Genomic DNA, 22,106 nt, shown 5'->3' with positions numbered 1-22,106 from the left:
AATGATTATGAATAAGGCAGTGATTACAAAGTGTCAATGTAAGCTTACTAAGAGGCCATGACTTCCTAATTTCATCTGCATTTCTGATAACATGACCACAATTATGGTTCGACTGATTGATTGATTACTGTTTCAAAAACAATATAATAAAAGAACAAGAATTAAAAAACTAATGTTAGCCAGAAGAGAAATTTCTAAAAATGACTGCTTTGTCTTCATCACTAAATTCTTCAAGACATTTTCCACACTTTTGCAACTTGCATTACTTTTGGTTGACATGATAGAAAAGCTGAATGGCAGAATCAGATTTCCTAAAGCTTTTGACCAAAAAAAAAAAAAAAAAAGGCATCGTAATCACTTAAGGATTGCTGAATTTGGTATGTTTTCTCTCACTTTATAAGAAATATGATACTGATCATGTTTCTTTTAGGTAGCTTCAATCAAAACTACTGTGCTATCTGTACTTTACACTTAAAGAATAGGATCTAAATTCAAAACTGTCCCTGTTAACATTTCTTCCCTATTTCCTCCTATTTGGTGCATTTGCTTATCTACTAAACACAGAAAACATGCCCACACTACTGAAATTTTGTTTTATGATATTTTAAACTATTTTACATGATAGACTGAGTATATATAATTTTAATATTCATTTATTGATACACTGATTCATTTACAAAACAAATTTCTTTGAAATAGACATTCTTTCTGGGCTCTGGATATACAATGGTAAGTCAAAATAGAGTTTCTATTCACATACAGTCTATAGTTTCATGAAGTTAGATTAAAATGCATGCATGCTCAATATATGTAATGTATATGAATATCCTTGTTAAATCAATAAATGAAGAAAATAAAGGGAGGTATAGGTATACAAAATATTAAGGGTGCTAATTTTGAAAGTATTGGTAAAGAAGATCTCTCTAATGAACAGACAATATCTGAGAAACCTCACAAAGTGAAACTCTAAACCATTTGGCTCTCTGAGAGAAGGATGCTCAAGGAATTGATAAGAGCAAGGTCAAAGGCCCAGAGGTGGGAACATGCCTGGCTGTTAGCAGAAAGGCAGTCGGTCTGAAGAAAAGAAAAAGGAGCAAAGCTAGTAGAATGGTAGAGAAAAAGATCAAAGAGGAAAGTGAGCACTAGATCATGTAGAGCTCTAGATGTGATAAAGACTTTGTCTTTTCCCTCAGTGAAATATGAAGCCATTGCAGGAGTCGAATGATCCCACTTTCCGTTTCCAAGATGTACTGTGATAACCATTCGTGCAATTCATAAGATATTTCCGGTTCTCCAGGCACATAGTCACATTGCACTCTGTGTTAATGTGCCAAAGCTGTCACACGAAGTGCCACAAACCGGGTGCTAATGACAGCAGAGCTGAGTAGATGCAACGTGTGACCTGCAAAGGCCAAAATATTTATCTGGCCCTTTACAGAAAACGAGTTTGTCAACCTCTGTCTGAAGCCACTGAGACACTGAGGCTTTTTATTATCACAGCATAAAATAGTTTGTCCTGATCGATACAGTGCTTTTGGCTGCTGAACAGACGACATTGTAGAAGGGCGAAGAGGCAGTGACGCCAGCGATAAACGGAAATCAGTGACAGTTTGGATTAGACTGGTCAGGGTACAGAGTGAAAAGTGTTGAATTTGGGGTAGTTTTTCAAAGCGATGCCGACAAGTTTTGGTGATGGATGAGCTGTGGGGAGTGAGAGAAGTCAAACATGTCCCCCTGGCCTCCGCCCTGAGCAGGTGGGAGAGTGTCATTGTCCTTTACTGGAGGGGAGAATATTGGTGGAGTGACAAGTTGGCACTGAAATGAAAGGGAGGGTGAGAGTAACAGAATTTGGATTTGGAGAGCTTAGGTTTGGGGTACCTGCTGGACAAACAGGAAGGGTGTCAAATAGGCACGTTCCTCAAATGGGCCAACGCTGGAAATTCTATGGAGACCCTGATATCATTCCTGTCGCCGTCACTGCCTTTGGGAGTGTGTGTGCCTGTGTGCAATGTATGGAAGAGAGAGGAAAAAAAAATAAGTCACTCTCTGTAGTGGAAGTCATCCACGTATATTTACTGACTTTCCCAATTTCTGGTAGGCTACTTCCATTTTTAATTAAGCTTGATCTTTCACGCTATGGTGCCTCTAGTTTTCTCCTGGGGTGGAGGAATGAATGGCAGTCACTTGCCTACAAAAAGTTGAGGTGAAGACCTGCAATTCTAACTGCTTCTTAAGTGGCTTTAAACCAAACCACCCAATGATTGTAACCTCTCACTTCACTTCTTAGCATGGATAGCGCCACCAATTTCTGAGGCTTTGAGGGATTCTGTGGAGCAAACTGGGTTGATTCTTAAAAGGTTTTCTGCTGCCAGCTTTGGTTTGGGTCGCCTCAAGTCTGTTAATGTGATCTTCACCTGGCTATTTTCCAACTTCTCAGATATTTGTGTCTTCTCTCCCATTCTTCCTGCTTTGTGGATAGATTCCCAATACTGAGCTTAGAGAGATTTTAGGGAGTAAGTGAAATTATATGTGCATAATCAATTTGCCATCTTTTCTGAGGAGCTGAGAACTAAATGTTTTCAATTTCTACCTGGATACTACATGATTCTATGACAACTTTTTAACATTACGGAAGAACTTGTCAACTGTGATTCGTGTATCTACTTTGAGACTCACCCGCATTTCCCCATATATATCCAGGATTTTATCCTTTAATTTAAACCGTTCTTCTTGGTCAATGTCTCGAATGCTAAGGAGTCGGCTCCTATACTGTCGAAACTGATGAACCTCCTCTGCTTTTTGCATTACCTGCTGCTGATTCAGTTCCTCTGTTTGCAGCAGAGCCTCGGAATTTGTTTTCCTTGATACAAAAGCATCAAAAGAGATAAGTAAATCATTTGGGAACTCTGGAATGAACTTTAGATCATATCAATAGTGTGGTAGTCGGAATCAAACAAAACATTAGGCATAGAAAGAATAACCATTATTTTTAGATGAGCTATGCTCCATCCATTTGAATCGCTGATATTTTAGAAAAATATCAGTAAAATTATATGTGACATTTGATGAGATGTTTGTGGAACTAGTATTTGAAACCGAGCCTATTTTGTAGGTCTTTCTTTTTCATTTATGAGGCTAAATAATTTTGAAAATGTCTCCGGACTTAATACAGGATAGTTGCTTGAGTAACTATCCTGTATTAACCCTATTGTCTAGGTCTTAAGAAAATTGAATCTAATTAAATAATAAGGGCAGTTACAGTGGGAATTTTCTGTAGCTCAACTCACTTTAATCAGGCTACAAATTAAATCTTTAGAGAAAACATTTAAATGTTTTCCAATCAACTTAATAAAATATTTTATGATTGACTTAATAAAACATTTGCTAAATTTGAGTTGTAATAATATGTACTTCTAAAAATTTAAATACACTGAAAATATATTAAGCATTTAATTTCAAATTTTCACTAGTTCAGCAACTGTTTATAGGCAATGTATGCAAAATTCTCTGAACACAGATGTCAGCATTAATAATGTTTATTAAAACTTACCGTACATATTGACTTAAGTCTACACATTCTAGCTCTTTTCGAATAAGTTGTGGAGATATTTCCAAAATTGTTGGGGATCGTGAAGGAGGCCCTGTTTAAAAAAAAAAGTCCTACATTTAAAAAAAGAATCGACAATTAGTAAATGACTATTATATCTCACTTTAATTGAAAATAATATTTTCTGTTAAGAAAAGAACCATTGATTAAACTTGCTTTATTTAATATGATTTTAATATGATTTAATATTACTTTATTAAAATATAATTATATTTCATATTTATCCTCTAGTATAGATAGTATAGTTGGTATGACTATACTAATAATTAAATGGAAATGACAAAATGAATATAGTTTATAAGAAGAGTAACAAAATGTTACTCTAATTATAGTTAAATGAAGGTAGGGACAAAAGGAATTCATACTATAAATTATAAAACTTTATAATAAACAAGTTAAATGACCCAATATTTAAAGAGCTTGATCTACGTGTGAGAGCTATACTAAGCACTACAGAAGCAGGATATAAAAATGTTCAAGATGCAGTATGTTATCTTCAAGAAACTTTCAGTACAGTAGAGTAGGCAACATATAATAGATAAACAGTGAATATCGAAATAGCAGAAGCTTTTTATTAGACCCATATGAATTGATAAGAACAGATTTAAGAAAGAAATTTTAAAGTCTAAGATATTAACCATTCATTGTTTCCAAACCATTTTTCTATCTATCTATCTATCTATCTATCTATCTATCTATCTATCTATCAATCAATCATCTATCTATCTTTCTATCTTTAAATTATAGCTGACATATAGTATTATATTAGTTTCGGGTGTACAACCTAGTTATTCAATGTTTATATAACTTTCAAAATGCTCACCACAATAAGACTAGTAACCATCCGCCACCTTCCATAGTTATTACAATATTATTGACTGTATTCCCTATGCTGTACATTACATCCTTGTGACTTATTTTATAACCAGGAGTTTGTATCTCTTAATCTCTTTCACCTTTTTTACCCATCCCCCTACCTCTCTCCCTTTTGGCTACCATTTGTTTTTTCTCTGTGTCTGTGAGTCTATTTCTGTGTTGTTTGTTCATTTGTTTTCTAGATTCCACATGAGTGAAATCATATGATATTTGTCTTTCTCTGACTTATTTTGCTTAGCATAATACACTTTAGGTCCATCCATGTTGTTGCAAATGACGAAATTTCATTCATTTTTAATGAGTAATATTCCATCTTTTTGAAAAATTTAATAATTTTTAATTACTGAAGTATAATTTACAGTCCACAAAATTTACCCATTTGAAAAGTATAATTCAATATTTTTTAGTAAATTAACAGAGTTATGCAACCAGCACCAGAATCCAGTTTCAAACATTTCCATTATCCAAGTTAAATCTTTCGTGCCCTTTTATAGTCAGTGGGCATTTCTGCCACAAGCCCCAGGCAACTATGGGAAAAATAAATCAACTTTATGTCTCTGTAGATTTGAATTTCTTGGACTTTACATGTAAGTAGGAATGATAAGATTATGTTTAACTTTCAAAGAAATTGTCAAACCATAGTGTTTTGATGATTGTGAGCTTCATAATAAATTCTGAAATTACAAAGTAAAAATCTTTCCCCCTGGTTCTTTGTCAAAATTATTCTGGTTATCCTGGGCCTTTTGCATTTCCATATAAATTTTAGGATCAGCTCATCAGATTCTGTAAACTGCCTACTAGGATTTTGATAGGGATTACACCGAGTTTGGGCCAGAGTTACACTAGGGGTGCTTCCTGAGCAGTCAAAATAAAAAACAGCCTAAAAGCAACAGCCTTGACAGAACTGTGGCACTTGACACAGTAGCGAAGCAATGATAGGGAAATTCACCAACACAGGCAAGCACGGGACAGTTGGTGTGACCTGGAATTCACCTCTGCTTCATTAACAATCATTATGATAAATTTTGATTGCAGTTGTGACCCCTCCACCCCCCACAGGCAAACTGAGTGCATTATAAATAAGTGTACCCACACTGAGAGAAAAGAAGATTACGTAAGAAACTTATCTGTCAATCAAGGCTTATAGGGGAAGGGCTAAGGTGACAAGGGGCGGACCAAAGCCTTGTAAGAAGAATAAAAGAGCCCAAAGCAGGCGGCTTCGGGGCTGATCTCTCTTGGCAGCCCGCTCTCCCCTCTGTGAATGTACTTCTACTTTCAATAAAACTAGTGTGCTTACCAACTGCTGGGCATCTGCCCTAAATTCATTGTCACCAGACGTCAAGAACTGAGGACCAGGAATTCCAGGACTCCCCAGAACTAGTAACAGATTTGCAGATCAATTTGGAGAGAATTTCTATCTTACTGTATTGAGTCTTCCAGTCCAAAACATGGACTACCTTTTTCTTTATTTAGATCTTTTAAAATTTCCTTCAGTGATGTTTTATAGTTTTCAGTATACGAGTCTCATGTTTTGTTAAATCTATTTCCAAATTTATTAGTGATGCTACTGTGAATAAAATTCTTCTTAATTTTATTTTTTGATTGCTGACTGATAATATATAGAAATAAAAGTAATTTTTATATATTAATCTTGTATCATGTGACCTTGCTAATTCACTTATTAGTTCTAGATGATATTCTTGGTTCTTTTTCCCCAGTCTCTTAAAATAATCAGTATACCGAATCAATTTGTCTGAGAATAGTTTTATTTCTTCCTTCCTTATATGGATGTGTTTTATTTCTCTTTCTTGATCAAACTGGCTAGAACCTCCTTTAAAATGTCGACTATAAGCTGTTAGGGTCGACATCCTACCTTGTTCTTTATCTAAGGTTAAAATCATTATGGTTGTTTTGTTACCTAGATCTCATCTGTTCAATTTTGGGCTGATATGTTGCTCGTCATTCCAAATTGTTTGCCGCCAAGTTCACTGTTACTTGTAACAGTGCCCACGGACATGAATTTTCCCATGGAGCCTCAAATCGGAAAAAAAAACAAAAACAAAAACAAAAACAAAAAAAACCCTTCTAGCATGGGCAGCAGGGTTGCTGGTTCTCATGGCTACCAAGATACAGACCTTGGAGTTGATGAGAGAACTCCATTAATATGCTATAGACCCTTACTGTTCCTACGTATTATGGTGGGCAGCAAAATGGACCTCCAAAGATGTCTATGCCCTAACTTCTGAAACTTTAGAATATCTTACCTTACAGAGCCTTTGCAGCTACATTTAAGGATCTGGATGGAAACATGATTCTGGATTATTCAGCTGGGCTCAATGGAATCACAAGAACCCTTGGAAAGGGAAACGAGAGACAAGGAGAAGAAAAAGTATCCAAGGAGATGAGGCGATGAACAGAGGAGAGAGAGAGATGGAGGGAGGAAAAGAGAGACAGAGAGATTTAAAGGCGCTATGCTGCAGGAAAGGGTTGAACACTAAGAAGTCAAATGGCCCAAGAAGCTGACAACGGAATAGATTCTCCCCTGGAGCCTCCAGGAGGAATGCAGCCCTCCCAACACCTTAATTGCAAAATTTTTGACCTCCAGAACTGTAAGAAATTAAATTGTGTTAAGTCACTAAGTTTGTGGTTATTTGTTACAGCAGCAACAGAGAACTAACACAATTAAGATCATTTGTTTTTGTCGTTCTTATTTTTAAGAAATATTTTTATTTACTTGTATGCCTTCAAAGTTTTAAAATTTTTTTAATCAATTTTTTTCAATTTATCTTTCGTGTGTGTGATTCTTCTATATCTCTTTTTAAAAATTTTATTAAATTTATCTGGGTGACTGGTTAATAAAATTATATAGGTTTCAAGAGTATAATTTTATAGTACATTATCTGTATTTCACGTTGCGCGTTCATCGCCCAAAGTGAAATCTCCTTCTATCTCGATATGTTTGACCCTCACCCCTTGCAAACCTCCCTGCCACGCCCTTTTCCCTCTGGTAACTCCATGATGTTGTCTGTATCTATGAGTTTTTGTTTACTTGTCTTGTATGCTCATTTGTTGCTTCTACTTTTATATCCCACATATGAATGAAATCATATGGTTCTTGATTTTTCTGTCTGGCTTATTTCACTTAACATGACAATCTCAAGATCCATCCATGTTGCCACAAATGACAGTATTTCATCTCTTCTTATGGCTGAGTAATATTCTATTATATACATGTACCATACCTTCCCCATCCAATCATCTATCAAAGCACACTTTGGTTGTTTTCATGTCTTGGCTACTGTGAATAATGCTGCAATGGACATAGGGGTACATAAAGCTTTATAAATAAGTGTTTTCAATCTTTTTCCTAGTAAATACTCGGAAGAGAGATTGCTAGGTCATATGGTAAGTCTATTTTTAATTTTTTGAGGATTCTCCATACTGTTTTCTATAATGGCTATACCAATCTACATTCCTACCAGCAGTGTATGACAGTTCCTTTTTCTCTACAACCTCTCCAACACTTGTTTTTATTACTTATCTTGTTGATAATTGTCATTCTAACAGGTGTGAGGTGGTGTCTCATTGTGGTTTTGATTGCATTTTCCTGGACGCTAGTGAAGTTGTGCATATTTTTACATGTCTGTTGGCCATTTGCATGTCTTCTTGGAAGAAGTGTCTATTCAGATCTCCAGCCCATTTTTTAATTGAATTTTTTTGAGTTGTATGAGTTCTTTGTATATTTTGGATATTAACCCCATATCAGAGGTGTTTGCAAATATCTTCTGCCATTTAGTTGTTCGCCTTTTTGTTTTGCTGCTAATTTCTTTTGCTGAGCAGAAGCTTTTTCGTTTGAAGTAGTCCCATTCATTTATTTTTGCTTTTACTTCCTTTGCTTTTGAGGTCAAATTCATAAAATGTCCTCTTAGACAAAGGTCTAAAAGTTTACTATGTTTTCTTTCATATATTTTATTGATTCAGGTCTTATATTTAGGTCTTTGATTCATTTCGAGTTACTTTTTGTGTATGGTTACACATAGCAGTCTAATTTCTTTTTATCTTTCTTTCCTTTTTCTTTTTTCTTTCTTTCTTTCTTTTCTTTTTTTTTTTTTTTTTTTTTTTTTGCATGTGGCTTTCCAATTTCCCAGCACCATTTATTGAAGAGGCTTTCTTTTCTCCATTGTACGTTTTTGGCTTCTTTGTCAAAAATTATTTGCTCATATATATGAGAGTTTATTTTTCAATTCTGTTCCATCGGTCTGTGTATCTGGTTTCCTGCCAATACCATGCTCTTTTGATTATTGTCTCTTTGCAATCTAATATGAAGTCAAGCAGTGTGACACCTCCAGGCTTGTTCTTCTTGCTCAGGATTGCTTTGATTATTCATGGCATTTTGTGATTTCATACATATCTGATAATTTTTTTGGTTGTTGTTGTATTTCTTTTAAAAATGCCATTGGGTTTTGATGGGGATTGCATTAGACCTGTATCTGGTCCTGGACTTTTAATTTTTGGAAGATTTTCGATGACTTTCAATTTTCTTACTGATCTATTTAGATTTTCCAACTCTTCATATTTCAGTCTAGGAAGGTTATATGTTTATAAGAACTTGCCCACTTCTTCTAGGTTATTGAATTTGGTGTCATATAGTCTTTCACAGTATTCTTGTATGACACTTTGTATTTCTGTGGTGTCTGTCATAACTTCTCTTTACTTTCTGATTTTGTTTATTTGAGTCCTTCCTCTTTTTTCTTTAATGAGTCTAGCTAGAAGTTTGTTGATTTTATTAATATTTTCAAAGAATGATATCTTGGTTGCAGTAACTTTTCCAATTTTTTTTGTTCTCTTTTTATTTAATACTGCTCTAATTTTTATTGTTTCCTTCTACCGACTGACTTTGGGCTTCATTTGTTTTCTTTTTTCTAGTTCTTTAAGATGTAATGTTAGGTTGTTTACTTGAGATTTTTATTGTTTCTTAAGAAAAACCTGTAATGATATAAACTTCCCTCTTATTACCACTTTTACTACATCCAAAAAGTTTTGAGATGTCATGTTGTCATTTTCATTTGTCTCTACGTATCTTTTAATTTCTCCTTTTATTTCTTCTTTGACCCAGTCATTCTTTAGTAGCATGCTTTTTAATCTCCACGAATATGTGGTTTTTCCTTTCTTTTTGCAATTGATTTCCAATTTCAAAGAATTCTGGTCAGAGAATATGCTTTGTATAATAATTTCAATCTCCTTAAATTTGTTGAGGCTAGTTTTGTGTCCCAACATATAGTCTATCCTTGAGAATGTTTTATGTGGAGAAGAATGTATAATCTGGTGTGCTGGAATGAAAGGCTCTGTAAATGTCAGTTATGTCCATTTAGTCTAATGTGTCATTCAAGGTCTATATTTTCTTATTGAATTTCTGTTTGAAAGATCTGTCCATTGTCAATGGGGTATTTAGGTCCCCTACAATAATTGTGTTTTTGTCACTTTCTCCCTTTAGTTCTGTTAGTAGTTGCTTTATATATTTTGGTGCTCCCTGATTGAGTGCATATAAATTAATAAGTGTTATGTTTCTTGATGTATTGTCCCAGTTGTATTATAAAATGTCCATCTTTGTCTCTTGCTAGCTTTTTTATCTTGAAATCTATTTTTGTCAGATATAAACATGGCTGCACCCACTTTTCTCTGAATGCCATTTTCTTGGAGACTGATTTCTACCTCTTAACTTTGAGTCTATGTTTGTTCTTAAAGCTGAGATATGTCTCCTGAAGGCAGCACACACTTGTTTTCTGTGTGTGTGTGTGTGTGTGTGTGTGTGTGTGTGTGTGATCCAATTCACTACTCTGTGCCTTTTTATTGGTGAGTACAGTCTGTTTAAATTTAGGGTGATTATTGATGTATGAGGATTTCCTATAGCCATTTTATCTTTTTCTGGTAGCTCTGTGTCTCTAATGTTTCTTTTCCCTTGTGTTTCTGTCTGTTACATTAGCTTGGTGGTATTCTATAATTGTTTTCCTCTTTTTTTGTATTATATGTCTCAGTTCTGTGTGTGTGTGTGTGTGTGTGTACTATCTTTCATCTCCAAGCTGGTTCTCTATGGGACAAATTCTGAAAGTAAGAGTATGCATTTAGAAATATTTTTATAGCAATTGGTCATCACTGGGTCGTTTTATTATATTTTACCAAGTTTCGGTTTACACCGAATCAGAGGAGAAAACTTCCTTCATTGTGTTTAGTATGAGAATCACAGTTTAAAAAAAAATGGTAAAGAATAGTTTGGTTGATTATGAAGCCTGAGAAAAAGATTTGGGAATAAAGATAATGATCTTCTCCAACCTCTGGAAGAAGTACTTTCCAGAGGCTCCCAGAAATAAAAGAGAAGTTGAAAACCATATTTGAACTCTTGACCTTGATGATGACTTGGTGTTGAAGGAGAATGCTTAGCAGTTAAATCCATAATGATATTGTTTAAATGACCTCTGACATTATCAGGGAAGTTATTCTAAGTTACCTACTTTATGAAAACAGGACATAACAAGAATAAGAAAGCTGTTGGGGAGTCACAAGTATCTGTGGGAATGTAGAGGCCACAGCATATAAAGCTCTCATGGGGCCTATAATCTCTATGGATGACGCTTCTCCAGGAGTGAGGGCAAATTTGTGAAGTACTAGCAGCAGAAGTACGAGCAATATACTGAGTTCCAGATAACAGCTGATAACCAGACACCTAGTTCTCAAGTAGGATTCCTTCTACAACCACAATACCTGGGGTATCTGGCAATGTTTCAGAGACAAAATATATTAAAACCATACAACAGCATGCTTCTTATTGGAGGGAGGAGGAGTCAATATTTCTTGATAGTACATAATTGAACTTACCATTTTATATTAAATTCAAGTTACAATAAAACATATTTAAGAATATTTAAAGATATTTTTGCTTGAGGACAGGTTTTGGCCTAGGCCTCCATTCCTGCTTACTCTTACCTTTCTTCCTGTTTGCTGTCCCTTTATACCCACCCCAAAGTACACGCTTTTACAGTTATGCAAACTTGAAGGCAAATGTCTGAAGACTCTAATGGCCAAAACAGTGAAGGAAGGAGGAGGAGGAGAGCCAACACCGAAGCACATGCTTCAGTCTCCCACAACACTTGTCCTGGGCTCTAGGGAAGAAAATGACCTCTCCACTGTGACTGCAGGGACAGTCTCCGAAGCTGGCGTGATTGCATTCCATTTTCTCAACTTAAAGCTTACTTTGTTAGATGTAAATAAACAATATCAGAATTTAATTATATTTTCATTTTACAGGTCTTTGAATTAAGCGTGGGGGCAAGTTTGTGTTTGATTAGAGATCACAACATGTGAAATAAAAAGAACTAGGGTTTGAGTCCTAATTCTATCCAAACTTTACCAGCTTCCTGCCTTTGAGTAAATCATCATTTATCAATTCCTTTGTTTTTGAAACAGAGATACAGTATATGATTTACCTAGTCCACAGAGGCTCAACTGAGATAAATGTTCCAAAGTAATCTACCAATTCAATATTAATATAAAATGATAGATATTATCCTGATAAATTTTAGTGTTGTCATGTGTGTTGTCTATTAAATGAATACTTACTTGCAGAATATTGGTTCAAAAATACCTGAATCTGTTTTCAATATAGTAAAAGCCCTTTGAATTCCCCTCTTTACCATGGAAATTATTCAAAGACACGTTTCGGCCATAAACCATTTTTAATTGCAAAATTCTTTAGCAATTTTGAAAAGAGAACTATTGTTGGCATTTCTGAGGATGATTTCTTCCAAAATGTTTTTCTCTTCTGCCTTAGTTCTGAACAAGTAGAGGGAAAAAAGAGCAAAATTTTATTCCCGATACAGGTATAATTGGAGAACGTAGATGATATGAGAGGCAAATGACTGAACCCTAGGTAGAACTGGCCAACTTGGTAAGCATCCCTCACTCTTAAGTAGTGCTTCTGACTTAGGAATAGCAGTGGACTCCGTCTCCCCATGGGAAGCCCAATAGACTCTTTTCTTTAGTTAGCAACAGGACGTTTATGAGCTGCTTGGGGAAAATCCTTCCTTCCAGTGGAAAGACATTTCCCTATAACACCTTCCATCGAGGCCTTAGGTTTATTTTAGTGAATAAATATGAATATATATATAATACTCTCTTCCAATCTTTTGGAATCCAAATATTTAAAATTCATTATACATGGACAAAGAGAAACATGGATCATGTAGCATACCGCAGATAAAACATAAAGAATGATAAGTGACAACCACGTATGTGATCACTGCAATTTTATTTTTAATGTTTGTAGATACAGAAAACTATACAAAATTATACCTTCTAAAATTACCCACTTTTATCTTTAGGATAAGTATTTAGTAATCAGCTTCTTGAACAGATTGAAAACTGATAAGCCAAAAGAAGACCTATGAACCAAAACTCCATATTTTTCTATGGCATTACCCTTATCACATATGTTTAAGTTAGTCGCTTTTCCAGAATTTTCATTTCAAAACATGTATTTATCGAGAGCGATACTTACTGAGGGTCTCCCTCCGCGTGGCCTGTTCCCGCTCTTCTCTGACTGCCACCGCTGCTCCTCCACTGTCACTGCTTGTCGGTTTTGCCAGATCCCTTATGCCCTTGGCCAACTGCCACTTCTTCCACAGCATGCTCCCTGATGGTGTTGCCTCTTTGGTCTCTAAGCTCCCAGAACTCTTTATTTCTGGCTCTTTTGTGAAACTTGCAAATGTTTCTATTAAAACATGGCATGTGCATTACTGAGAAAGCTTGCATTCTATGAAATCACTTGCAAAAAAGTAATAGGGCTATGAGGGCACAGATTTGGAGGAGAAGACTCATACTCTTTGCAACTTCTAACCAGGCGACTAGCAAAAACAATCATTGGTGACTCCGAAGACAACGTGGCGCGCCCAGGCAGCCAGTGTGTCTAGAAGCTGCCTCGGGATATGAAAAGGTCACATAAAAATGGAGGCTTTATGGAGGTGAGACATTACAAATGGAAGTGGGATTTCTGAACCATTGGAGCTGCTGTTAGTGTGGGCCCTGGTAGAAGTGCATCCTGCCTCACGTGAGAATTGCACGTGGGTGGGACTCTCCTCTCTGGAGAGGGAGTCTTGTGTGTAGGCACTTGTCTAAAACTGTCTTAAAATAGACTTGAAAAGAAATCTTGCTTGTGAGTTTGCAAAGCTGGAAGGTTTTTTCTTAATGTTATAATTCTCCTCCCACTGTTCAGATCCCTGTGCGTAGGAAAACTGTAAAATAGACTATAACTTCCATAATATGCAGACACTTTCCTTCTGCTTATCAATTGCAGATATTTTAACAGGTGCTACATTCCGCTTGGAGTTAAAGTCACTAATAGGTTAGTGCTTAAGTGCATGGAGAAACATCGAAATAAAAGGCAGACATTCAGGAGTCAAAGTTGGTTCTTTAAAAATATATTAAATCGATGCACCCCTAGAGCAAGACTGATAGAGAAAAGAAAAGGTTCCAATAAATTTTTTTCCAGGAAGTTTAACTTAGATAAAATAGACAAATTTCTTATAAGACACAACTTACTAATCTTGACAGAGGAAAAAATAGAACAGATAAATAGCAAGAAATATAGAGTACATAGACTGTAAGAGTTCAAATACATGAAGTTCAAGAATAGGCAGAATTAATTCATGGTGATAGAAGTCAGACTAGCAGCTACACTTAGGTAGGACATGGCTGGGTAGGAGAATGAGGAAGACTTTGGAGCTGTATTAAGTGTTTATACCTTGATCTGAATGGTGACTCCAGAGTGTACATATATGTTAAATTCATCAAGCTATAGAATTAAGATTGTGCCTTTATTGCACGTATGTCTTATGACAAGGTCAGGCTCCTCTGAGCACTATTCTCCACTCTGTCTTGTCCTTGGCTTAGAAGGATCCCAGTTTTAGCAAAGAATGCTGCTAATCCTATTTGTTGAGAAACACTCCTTCACCCCCTGATACCTAATCAGGCTCCTCTTCCCTTCCCCTTCTTATTTAATCAGGTTTCTTAATCCTTGATACCTAACCAAGTTCCTCTAAGTAATTTTCCCTCCACTTCCTGCCTATTGGCTATAAATCCCCATTTGTCCTTGTATTCAGAGTTAAATTCAATCTCTCTCTCCAATCGGCAACAGTCTTGACTCCTATTGCAATAGTCTTAAAGTCTTCCTTGTCATTTTTAACACACATTCAGTGCAATAAATTTTCTTTTACAATATAACTTAACACACATTTTTAAAAAGAATAAAATGTAGAGCTTAAAGGACAAGAACTGTACTTTATTCATCTTTGTATTCGTAACATTATATTAACTCTATCGTTTAGAGGAGTGGGTACTTTAGGAGTTAGAAATATTTTAAATCCTAATGTTTTCACTTTTTAGATGTGTAACTTAGGAAGAATAAGGTGACTTTCTGAGCTTTGATCTCTTTACCTGTAGAATGGAAATAGTAATGTCTACATGAGAGTTGCTGTAGGTTAAAGTGGGATTATAAACAAAGCACTTTGAACAGGGCCCATCTGAAGATTACAAGATTGGAGTGATATTTGTTATTTATACTGTTTATATGAAAAGTGAAGGGCCACTATTTTTATAAAAATTATTGAATGATACTCCTGAAGATGTGAAAGTAGAAAAGCATGTTTTGGGATGTGAATGTCTTCAGCCTCGCTGGGGTGGCAATAGATGAAGGCAGCCACGTGTGGTGAGAAGACACTGTGATGCTGGAGAGCTCTGTCTTCCTGCTGGCTCTGCTCCTGGCTATCTTGTGAATTTCACAAATGACCGAGCACGTCACTCTGAGCCTTTGTCCTCATTGGAAAGTTAAAAATAGTATCATATATCAATGAGTTGATGTGAGTATTAAATAATTAGTATTTTACAGTTCCAGGCCCAAGGCGATCACTCAATTAAAGTAGTTAGCTTTATTACTATGGTTCTTATTGTCACTCTTATTGTCAATGTAGTTAGAAAGCTGTCAGGTTTATAGTAGGAGGCCCGTCTTCAAGTTTGCATACTGTTACCTTCTAACTAGGCTGCACCCTTATTTCTGGTTTCGTCTTTTCTTAAGTGGAGAAAATCATATCTACTTTGGGGAAAAAGTAAACATCCGTTTGCTTAAAAAAACATTCAGAATGTATTTTCTTATAGGATTGTATGTGACTTTTCTTATAATCCTGTAAGAAAACAGATTCTGAAATGTTTTCTTTTTACCAAGTGTGACTTGCCTATGACCTTTTAAGAGGTGCAGATAACAGCTCTGTGATGGGAGGCGGCTGGGGCAGTGCTCACTGACCTTCTTCCAGGGCTTTCGTCTGGCTCTCTGACAAAGGCAGAGGAACATTCTCCGCTTCAGATGGTTTCTTAAAGAACCGGCTGAGGTATCGCAGACGAGCCTGAGAAGCCTAAAGGACAAACAGGCAACAACATCTTAATAGTACTCAAAAAAAAAAAAAAAAAAAAAAAAAAAAAAACCAAGAAAGTGTGAATAAGGCAGTTTGAACCAGGCCAGCTCTTATTAATTATCAAATAAACTCAAATTCTGAACCATCCATGATTTAGACTGCTATTTCTTGAGAACTAATGAAAAAGTCGGTCCTAAAATAAATACACTTAGATTCAGTGGCTTCTAAACCTTTTTCATCTGCGTTAATAACCCTGAATTGGGACATGAAACATGTATAGATAATAGTGTTTCGGAATGGCAATGATTCTTATATAAACTATAAGGCGGAGGGCAATATGAAGCATGTATATACCACAAGGGGCAACACAAGCTTTTTATCTAAGACTCTACAAAGTACATGAAAGCACAGATAAAGCTACTTATGCCTTCTTACTCTGGAGTGTTCACGCCAGACAGTGTTAAGCCCAGGCTATATGAAAGAATGAGGAAACCCACAGTTTGGGCTAATAAGTGGCACCATTATGGGCTTTGCTTTTGCAAGTCATCTGGGTATCATATCTGGAGGATAACATTTCACAGTGGATCCAAAGGCTGCTGTAACCTAGTTAGTCAATGTCTGAGAAATTCCTGATACTATTCCTGAAGGAAAGACTATGAAGTTTCACAAACATGGCTCTTTCTTCCAACCATAACTATGAATGAAAAGTAAAAGAACCACTTGTCAAACTCAGGTGACCTTAATCGCCCTTCCCGGTTCGGCCGTCTCCCAGGCTTGCTTCATGGCTCGGATTTCATCTGCTCGTTCTGTATCTTTTTTCACTTCAAATAAGTCTGCTTCACTGTGTTCAGTGACCAATCTCAAAATCCAGTAGGGCTTATTTGGGTCTTCTTGTTGAGAGTGAACAGTAGACATCTGATAAAATAAAAACCTTTGGGTCAGATGCTTTCTTCTTTTCAAAAGGTCTAAATTTAACCTTATGATCCATAATTTCCTTATTAAATATTTACCCAAGAGAAATGAAAAATATACTCACAAAAAGACCTAGATAAGAACATTCATTAGAGTGTTATTCATAATAGCCAAAAAAAAGAAAAGAAAAGAAACGATATAAATGTTTATCAGTTGATGAATGATAAACAAATTGTAATATATTTATATGATCTATTACTACTTAACATTAAAATAAACTAATAATGTACACCACATTGTGGCTGAATCTCACAGATAAACATTCCGTTGAGATAAGGAGGTCAAGCACAAAAGAGTATACTTTTTGTATGATTCATTTGTATGACTTTCCAGAAAAGGTAAAACTTGCCTGGGGCTAAGTTATGAGGATGACAGGATCTGCTGCAAAGAGGTTTGAGGAAATTTCTAAGCTTATGAAAACTGTCTATAATCTATATTTTGATAAAGAAGACATGGGTTATGTGATAAATGCACTTGTCAAAACTAATTGAATTATACACTTAAGATGTTGCATTTCACTCTATGCAAAATTTCCCTGAAAATGGTAAACAAACAAAAAAAATTCTTGATTACAGTTAGCCTCACTTATAGTAGCATCTCTTCACAAAAATACGGGCAAGAATAGTCGATCATTTCCAAGTCTGGCTTTTTAACTTGATATACATTCATTATGAAAGTTAACAACATGTTGATGTCTCATAAGATCACTTTCATGGACCTTAGATTGGGAGCACGTTGACATAGAACTTGAAATTGTCTTGTAAGTGAAGCTCATCGGTGTTAATCTGATAGGGAGAGAGGTTTGAATCTGATGTGGTTTCTAAGCACTTTTGATAAGACTGAGATGTCAATTATTCATAATGCAGGTGGGGAAGCAGGGATCGAGAGGGATACTCAGTAAAGTTTTCACGGGAAGCTTGGTTTTAAAGTTACAAAAAACAAAAACAAAAACAAAAACCTTCCTTGCTCTCTACAACATTCCCTTAATATTCTGATAACTTATATCTCACAATCAGAAATTCTTTTATATCTTCCTTTTAAAACACAGTACATAAGCTTGTACCGTCTTTCGTATTGCTCGATAAATGAATTTATCAAAAACTTCTGGGATCAAGTTTTGATCAGGGAAGAGGACATTATGAAGTACTAAGGACCACATGTCATAAGAATTTGCAGATTGAGTTAAACTTATTTGTTTTACATTGCAAAAGTTTATTTTTGTTAATGATAGAAATATTTTCTCAAGGATTTTAAATAATTGAGTTTATAAGTGAATGAAAAACTGGAGCCACATCTAGAAAAGTTAACGCACAGCAATATCATGAAGTTTCAAGGGGAAAGGTGGTTGTTTGGAACATCACATATGTTTTTTAACCAAACAATGTTGAAACAAGCAAATTTTGAATAGAAAATTGTATCTGGTTCTTTCATATTTCAAATGTAATTGTCTTTTGATAGAGAAAATTCCATTTTCCACATATCTTTTGATGATATTTATGATATTTCAGAAAAAAGCAGCATCTGAATGGTAGAATGTAGATAGTGAAAACATAATTCATATATATTTAAGAAGAAATTAACCTTTCCATATGAAATAAAATCAATAATATAAATTTAACATGATTATGGTGACTAAAGCAAAAATACAAAGCATGATATGATAATTTTCAGTTTATTGTTTGGCACATATATTAATAAATTTTTAAACATCAGATAATATAATACCAGTATCTACTAAAACCAATTAGCATGATATTAAGAATTTGAAAGCTTAGTTAATTATTAAGGTTATAGAAATCTAGCTTCCATATGAATTTTGGAACCAAGCATATATCTTATGCTGAGCAAAATGGTCCAAACGCGATCTTTTTCATGATTCCCTGGAATTCATGAATATTTCAATATTAACTCATGTTAAACTCCATAATTCCTTATTAAGTTTGGTGGATCTTCTAAACAGGCTTCCATTTTTGAGAATTATGCACACATTCATTACAATTTTGAGAAGAACGGAAGGCCATCATACATGTCAGTTTTTAATTTTTATTCAGTCGTTAATTTTTTACAGAATTGTTTTTTTCTGGACTTACTATTTTTGCTTCTTGTCTTGTTTTGTTTTCCTTTATTACTTTACATATACTTCAACCCTTCCAACCTCAGCTGATCCAGTTTTTCATTTTAACTTTCATCTAGTGGAACGTTTTCAGGCTTTAGGCTGAATCTAAAATAGTTGTTAGGAAATAATGGATTATCAAGTATTGTATGAACTTCTATGTCTGTAGAACTGTCGACAGACAGTTTGGTTTTCAAGCCTGTGTGTGTCACAGTGTTTCTCGTGTCACTCTCATAACGTCCCATGCCTAGGGATGTTCTACACTCTAATGGGATGTCAGGTCAAAGACGCTGACCATCATGCATTGCTAGCACTGAGAGGTTATTCAGAAATGAACCTCCATCTTAAGGGAGATCATTCCCCAAATGCACACCCTGCAAAGTAGCCTGGAGCCACATTTTACACAGACAGCCTCCCAAATTGTAACAGTTGGCTCCAGGAAAATGGCCATTGTTTCCAAACCCCAAAACTATCATCGTCATCCCTCTGTTTACCATGGTATTTATTGTGGCTATCTTAGGATGTGTGGGGTTTCTTGCTGTTTCAATCACTAGCATGTACCCTATTCCATCCTTAAGAATATTTTTCTCCATGTTTGACTGTCATAAAATAAAATGGCTCCCACTCATTTTTACTGTTATAATAATAACATTTTGTGAAAACAATTGAGCCTAATTTTCTATAAAATTCCCCACATTCATGGAGGGGCATATAAAACAATCCCAACATAAAAGTTCATATGGCACCTGCCCTTACATCACAAATGCAATTAAAGAGCTGATGAACGGGCTTCTGAGAACGCTCAGCTAATTTTCGTAGTCTCTGATGAGCAACCACACCCCTTGTTCCTCAGTCATCAATCGTTTGAATTAGGAATCCTCTTCCTTTCACTGGATTCACACAGCCAATCAAAGCCAAAATTTCCCTAACTGCTACCTGAATAATGCCACCCTTAATTTGTCTCAGTTGTAATAAATATAAAATAATTCTTTCTTTGGCAGCCACTCCTCTTCCCTCAGGAAATTTTAGAAGACGAAAGGTCAATTTTCCAACCCTATTAATGCAGAGCTTTGGGTCAGTTGTTCTTAATGCTTGAATTAATGCCCAAGTTCTGTCATCAATACTCATCCTGGCAATCTTTTCTTGTTGCAGAGAAAAATGCTTTTTCTTCTCTGCATTTTTGTCTTTGCTTATAGCCTGCTCAGCATTAACCGCTACTTCCTGCTCTGGCTGACTCTGCTGACTGAATCATACTTTAATGTGGGAGAGAGTCCACCAAGATATCCACTACCGAAGCTGGTACACCTTCGGTGGAACGAAAGGTTAGCAGTCTCTGTTTATAGAAACTGGAAGAACCTCGGCTGTCCACCTGGGGCTCGCAAGCTTGTCCACGGTATACAAAGATTCTGAGCCCAGCGTCTTACCTGCACCTACCCTTTCTCAACATTTTTATCTTAAATTTCTAATATGCCTTGGAAATGTTTTCTTTTTATGAGGATTTGATATTAATAGGATTTGATAAAAAGTAGAATGACTTTCCAAATTTTATGGTTAAACTAGTTGTATAATAACAAAGGCTTTGCTTACTATGTCTTCATCTTTATCTATCCTATGACTTCTCTTTTCTGAAAAACTCTTTTTTGCTGATTTAACATTATATATTTTTTCAGAGATTTGATGGTTTAATATTTTTTTTGTTTTAACCAGCCACTGATACTTTAATATTCAAGAGCTTGGGTTAAGTCGAACTAATCGTAAAGTCATTTCATTCTCATTACCAAAAGCAGACTTTGAAACAAGCTCAAAGTACTTTTAAAACGGGGCATGAATGCTCACTTTTTAAGTCCCTTGGGAACAGAGATGCTGAGTTTTCAAATTCCAATATGTAAATGACAATTGCTTGGAGAGTTACAGCGCTACTTCGAATATGTGCTTGTCTTCTGGTCCATTTACATTATCTTGCTTGTATGAAATCCTCTTTGTACACTGATGCAGCTTATCCAACAATAGTATTTAGGTGCACATAAGAAATGCAGTTGCTTGCTTCAATCTTCCCCAGAAGACTTTTGCATTTTGGGGATACAGGCTGCAACTGCTTCTGCAGCAATGGGCATTTGCCTCTTCCCGGCATTGACGCAGCTAAACTTCTAACATAAACAGAAGAGCCGCAATCCGGGCACAGTTTCCTCCTGTCCCCAGTGGAAGTCAGGTACGGCTTATTTACTTCTCAGTGTTTCCAAGAGTGGACTCCAACAGCTAGGAAATTAAACCTTAAAAATGCAAGTGAATAGGTTCTTTCATTACTGGAGTCTGGGCTAATTGAGTCATCATTTAATTTGTTGATTTTTCTTTAGTGTCTATTTCTCTGGTGGTACCAACATCCTATTCAGTGAATTCAGCCAGAAACCTGAGCTATTCATTCCTTCTTGGTCTTTTTCATCTAGTTTGGATTAATAATTACATGTCCTATTTGTTTACTAAATAGTTCTTTATTTGTCCTCTTTTGCTTTTCTTTTGACTTGTGTCTGGTGCAGCTTGCATTCTTTTGCTGGGACTGTTGTAGTATTTTCTTAGGGTTCCCTGTCCCTAGTCTGGAAATGGTTTCCCTTTAAATTCATGCCCTTAAAAGTCACCAGGTTATCGGCAATGTAAATTTGATCATGGCAATACACTTTTTAAACTCCTCGGCTCTCAGCTTTGCTTAGCTTAAGCAATGATCACAAATGGTAGGAAGATTTTGTCCTCATAGGTATTTTGTCTTGAGTTCAGTATTTTTAAATAACTTGATTATGAATATATTCAGGCCTGTGCTTGCACTCCTCAAATTTGCCACTCACATCCTCTTCCTTTCTCCTAATCATTATAATTATCTAACTGGTCCTGAAGGAATTTGGAATCAGAGTCCTTGGGGCTGTAGAGTCTCAGCCTTCTAATGAGGCTTGAAGGCTCTCCTCCATCTGACCATTATGTACCCTTCCTGTGGGTCCCAGGTCTGTCTGTGATCCAGGCTCACAACTAGGGAAAGGACTCCAGACTTAGAATGTTCCATTAATGTAGTACGACGCCCGCACTTAACTTACGT

The 22,106-nt window shown here is 35.8% G+C and overlaps 1 protein-coding gene and 1 pseudogene across 4 annotated transcripts in view; both read right to left on the bottom strand.

The window, feature by feature from the left end:
- ADGB (androglobin) overlaps positions 1-22,106 on the bottom strand; it is a 118,095-nt gene that overhangs the window by 2,419 nt on the left and 93,570 nt on the right. For 3 of the 4 annotated variants that reach the window (XM_016160280.2, XM_036222436.1, XM_036222431.1), the window contains 5 exons: positions 16,678-16,854; positions 15,831-15,939; positions 13,035-13,247; positions 3,551-3,641; positions 2,677-2,860 (listed from right to left, as the gene is read on the bottom strand). In XM_016160280.2, the coding sequence (XP_016015766.2) occupies positions 2,677-2,860; positions 3,551-3,641; positions 13,035-13,247; positions 15,831-15,939; positions 16,678-16,854 (774 nt within the window). Of the gene's footprint in view, positions 1-2,676; positions 2,861-3,550; positions 3,642-13,034; positions 13,248-15,830; positions 15,940-16,677; positions 16,855-20,734; positions 21,295-22,106 lie in introns of those variants that run through there. The other variant, XM_036222437.1, reaches the window with a different exon arrangement.
- Positions 18,715-21,155, bottom strand: LOC107518521 (annotated as a pseudogene).

Source organism: Rousettus aegyptiacus, unplaced genomic scaffold, assembly GCF_014176215.1.
Source record: "Rousettus aegyptiacus isolate mRouAeg1 unplaced genomic scaffold, mRouAeg1.p scaffold_m13_p_1, whole genome shotgun sequence".
Taxonomy (NCBI): Eukaryota; Metazoa; Chordata; class Mammalia; order Chiroptera; family Pteropodidae; genus Rousettus; species Rousettus aegyptiacus.
Note: the sequence above shows the minus strand (reverse complement) of the source record. Positions and strands in the feature narration are given on the sequence as shown.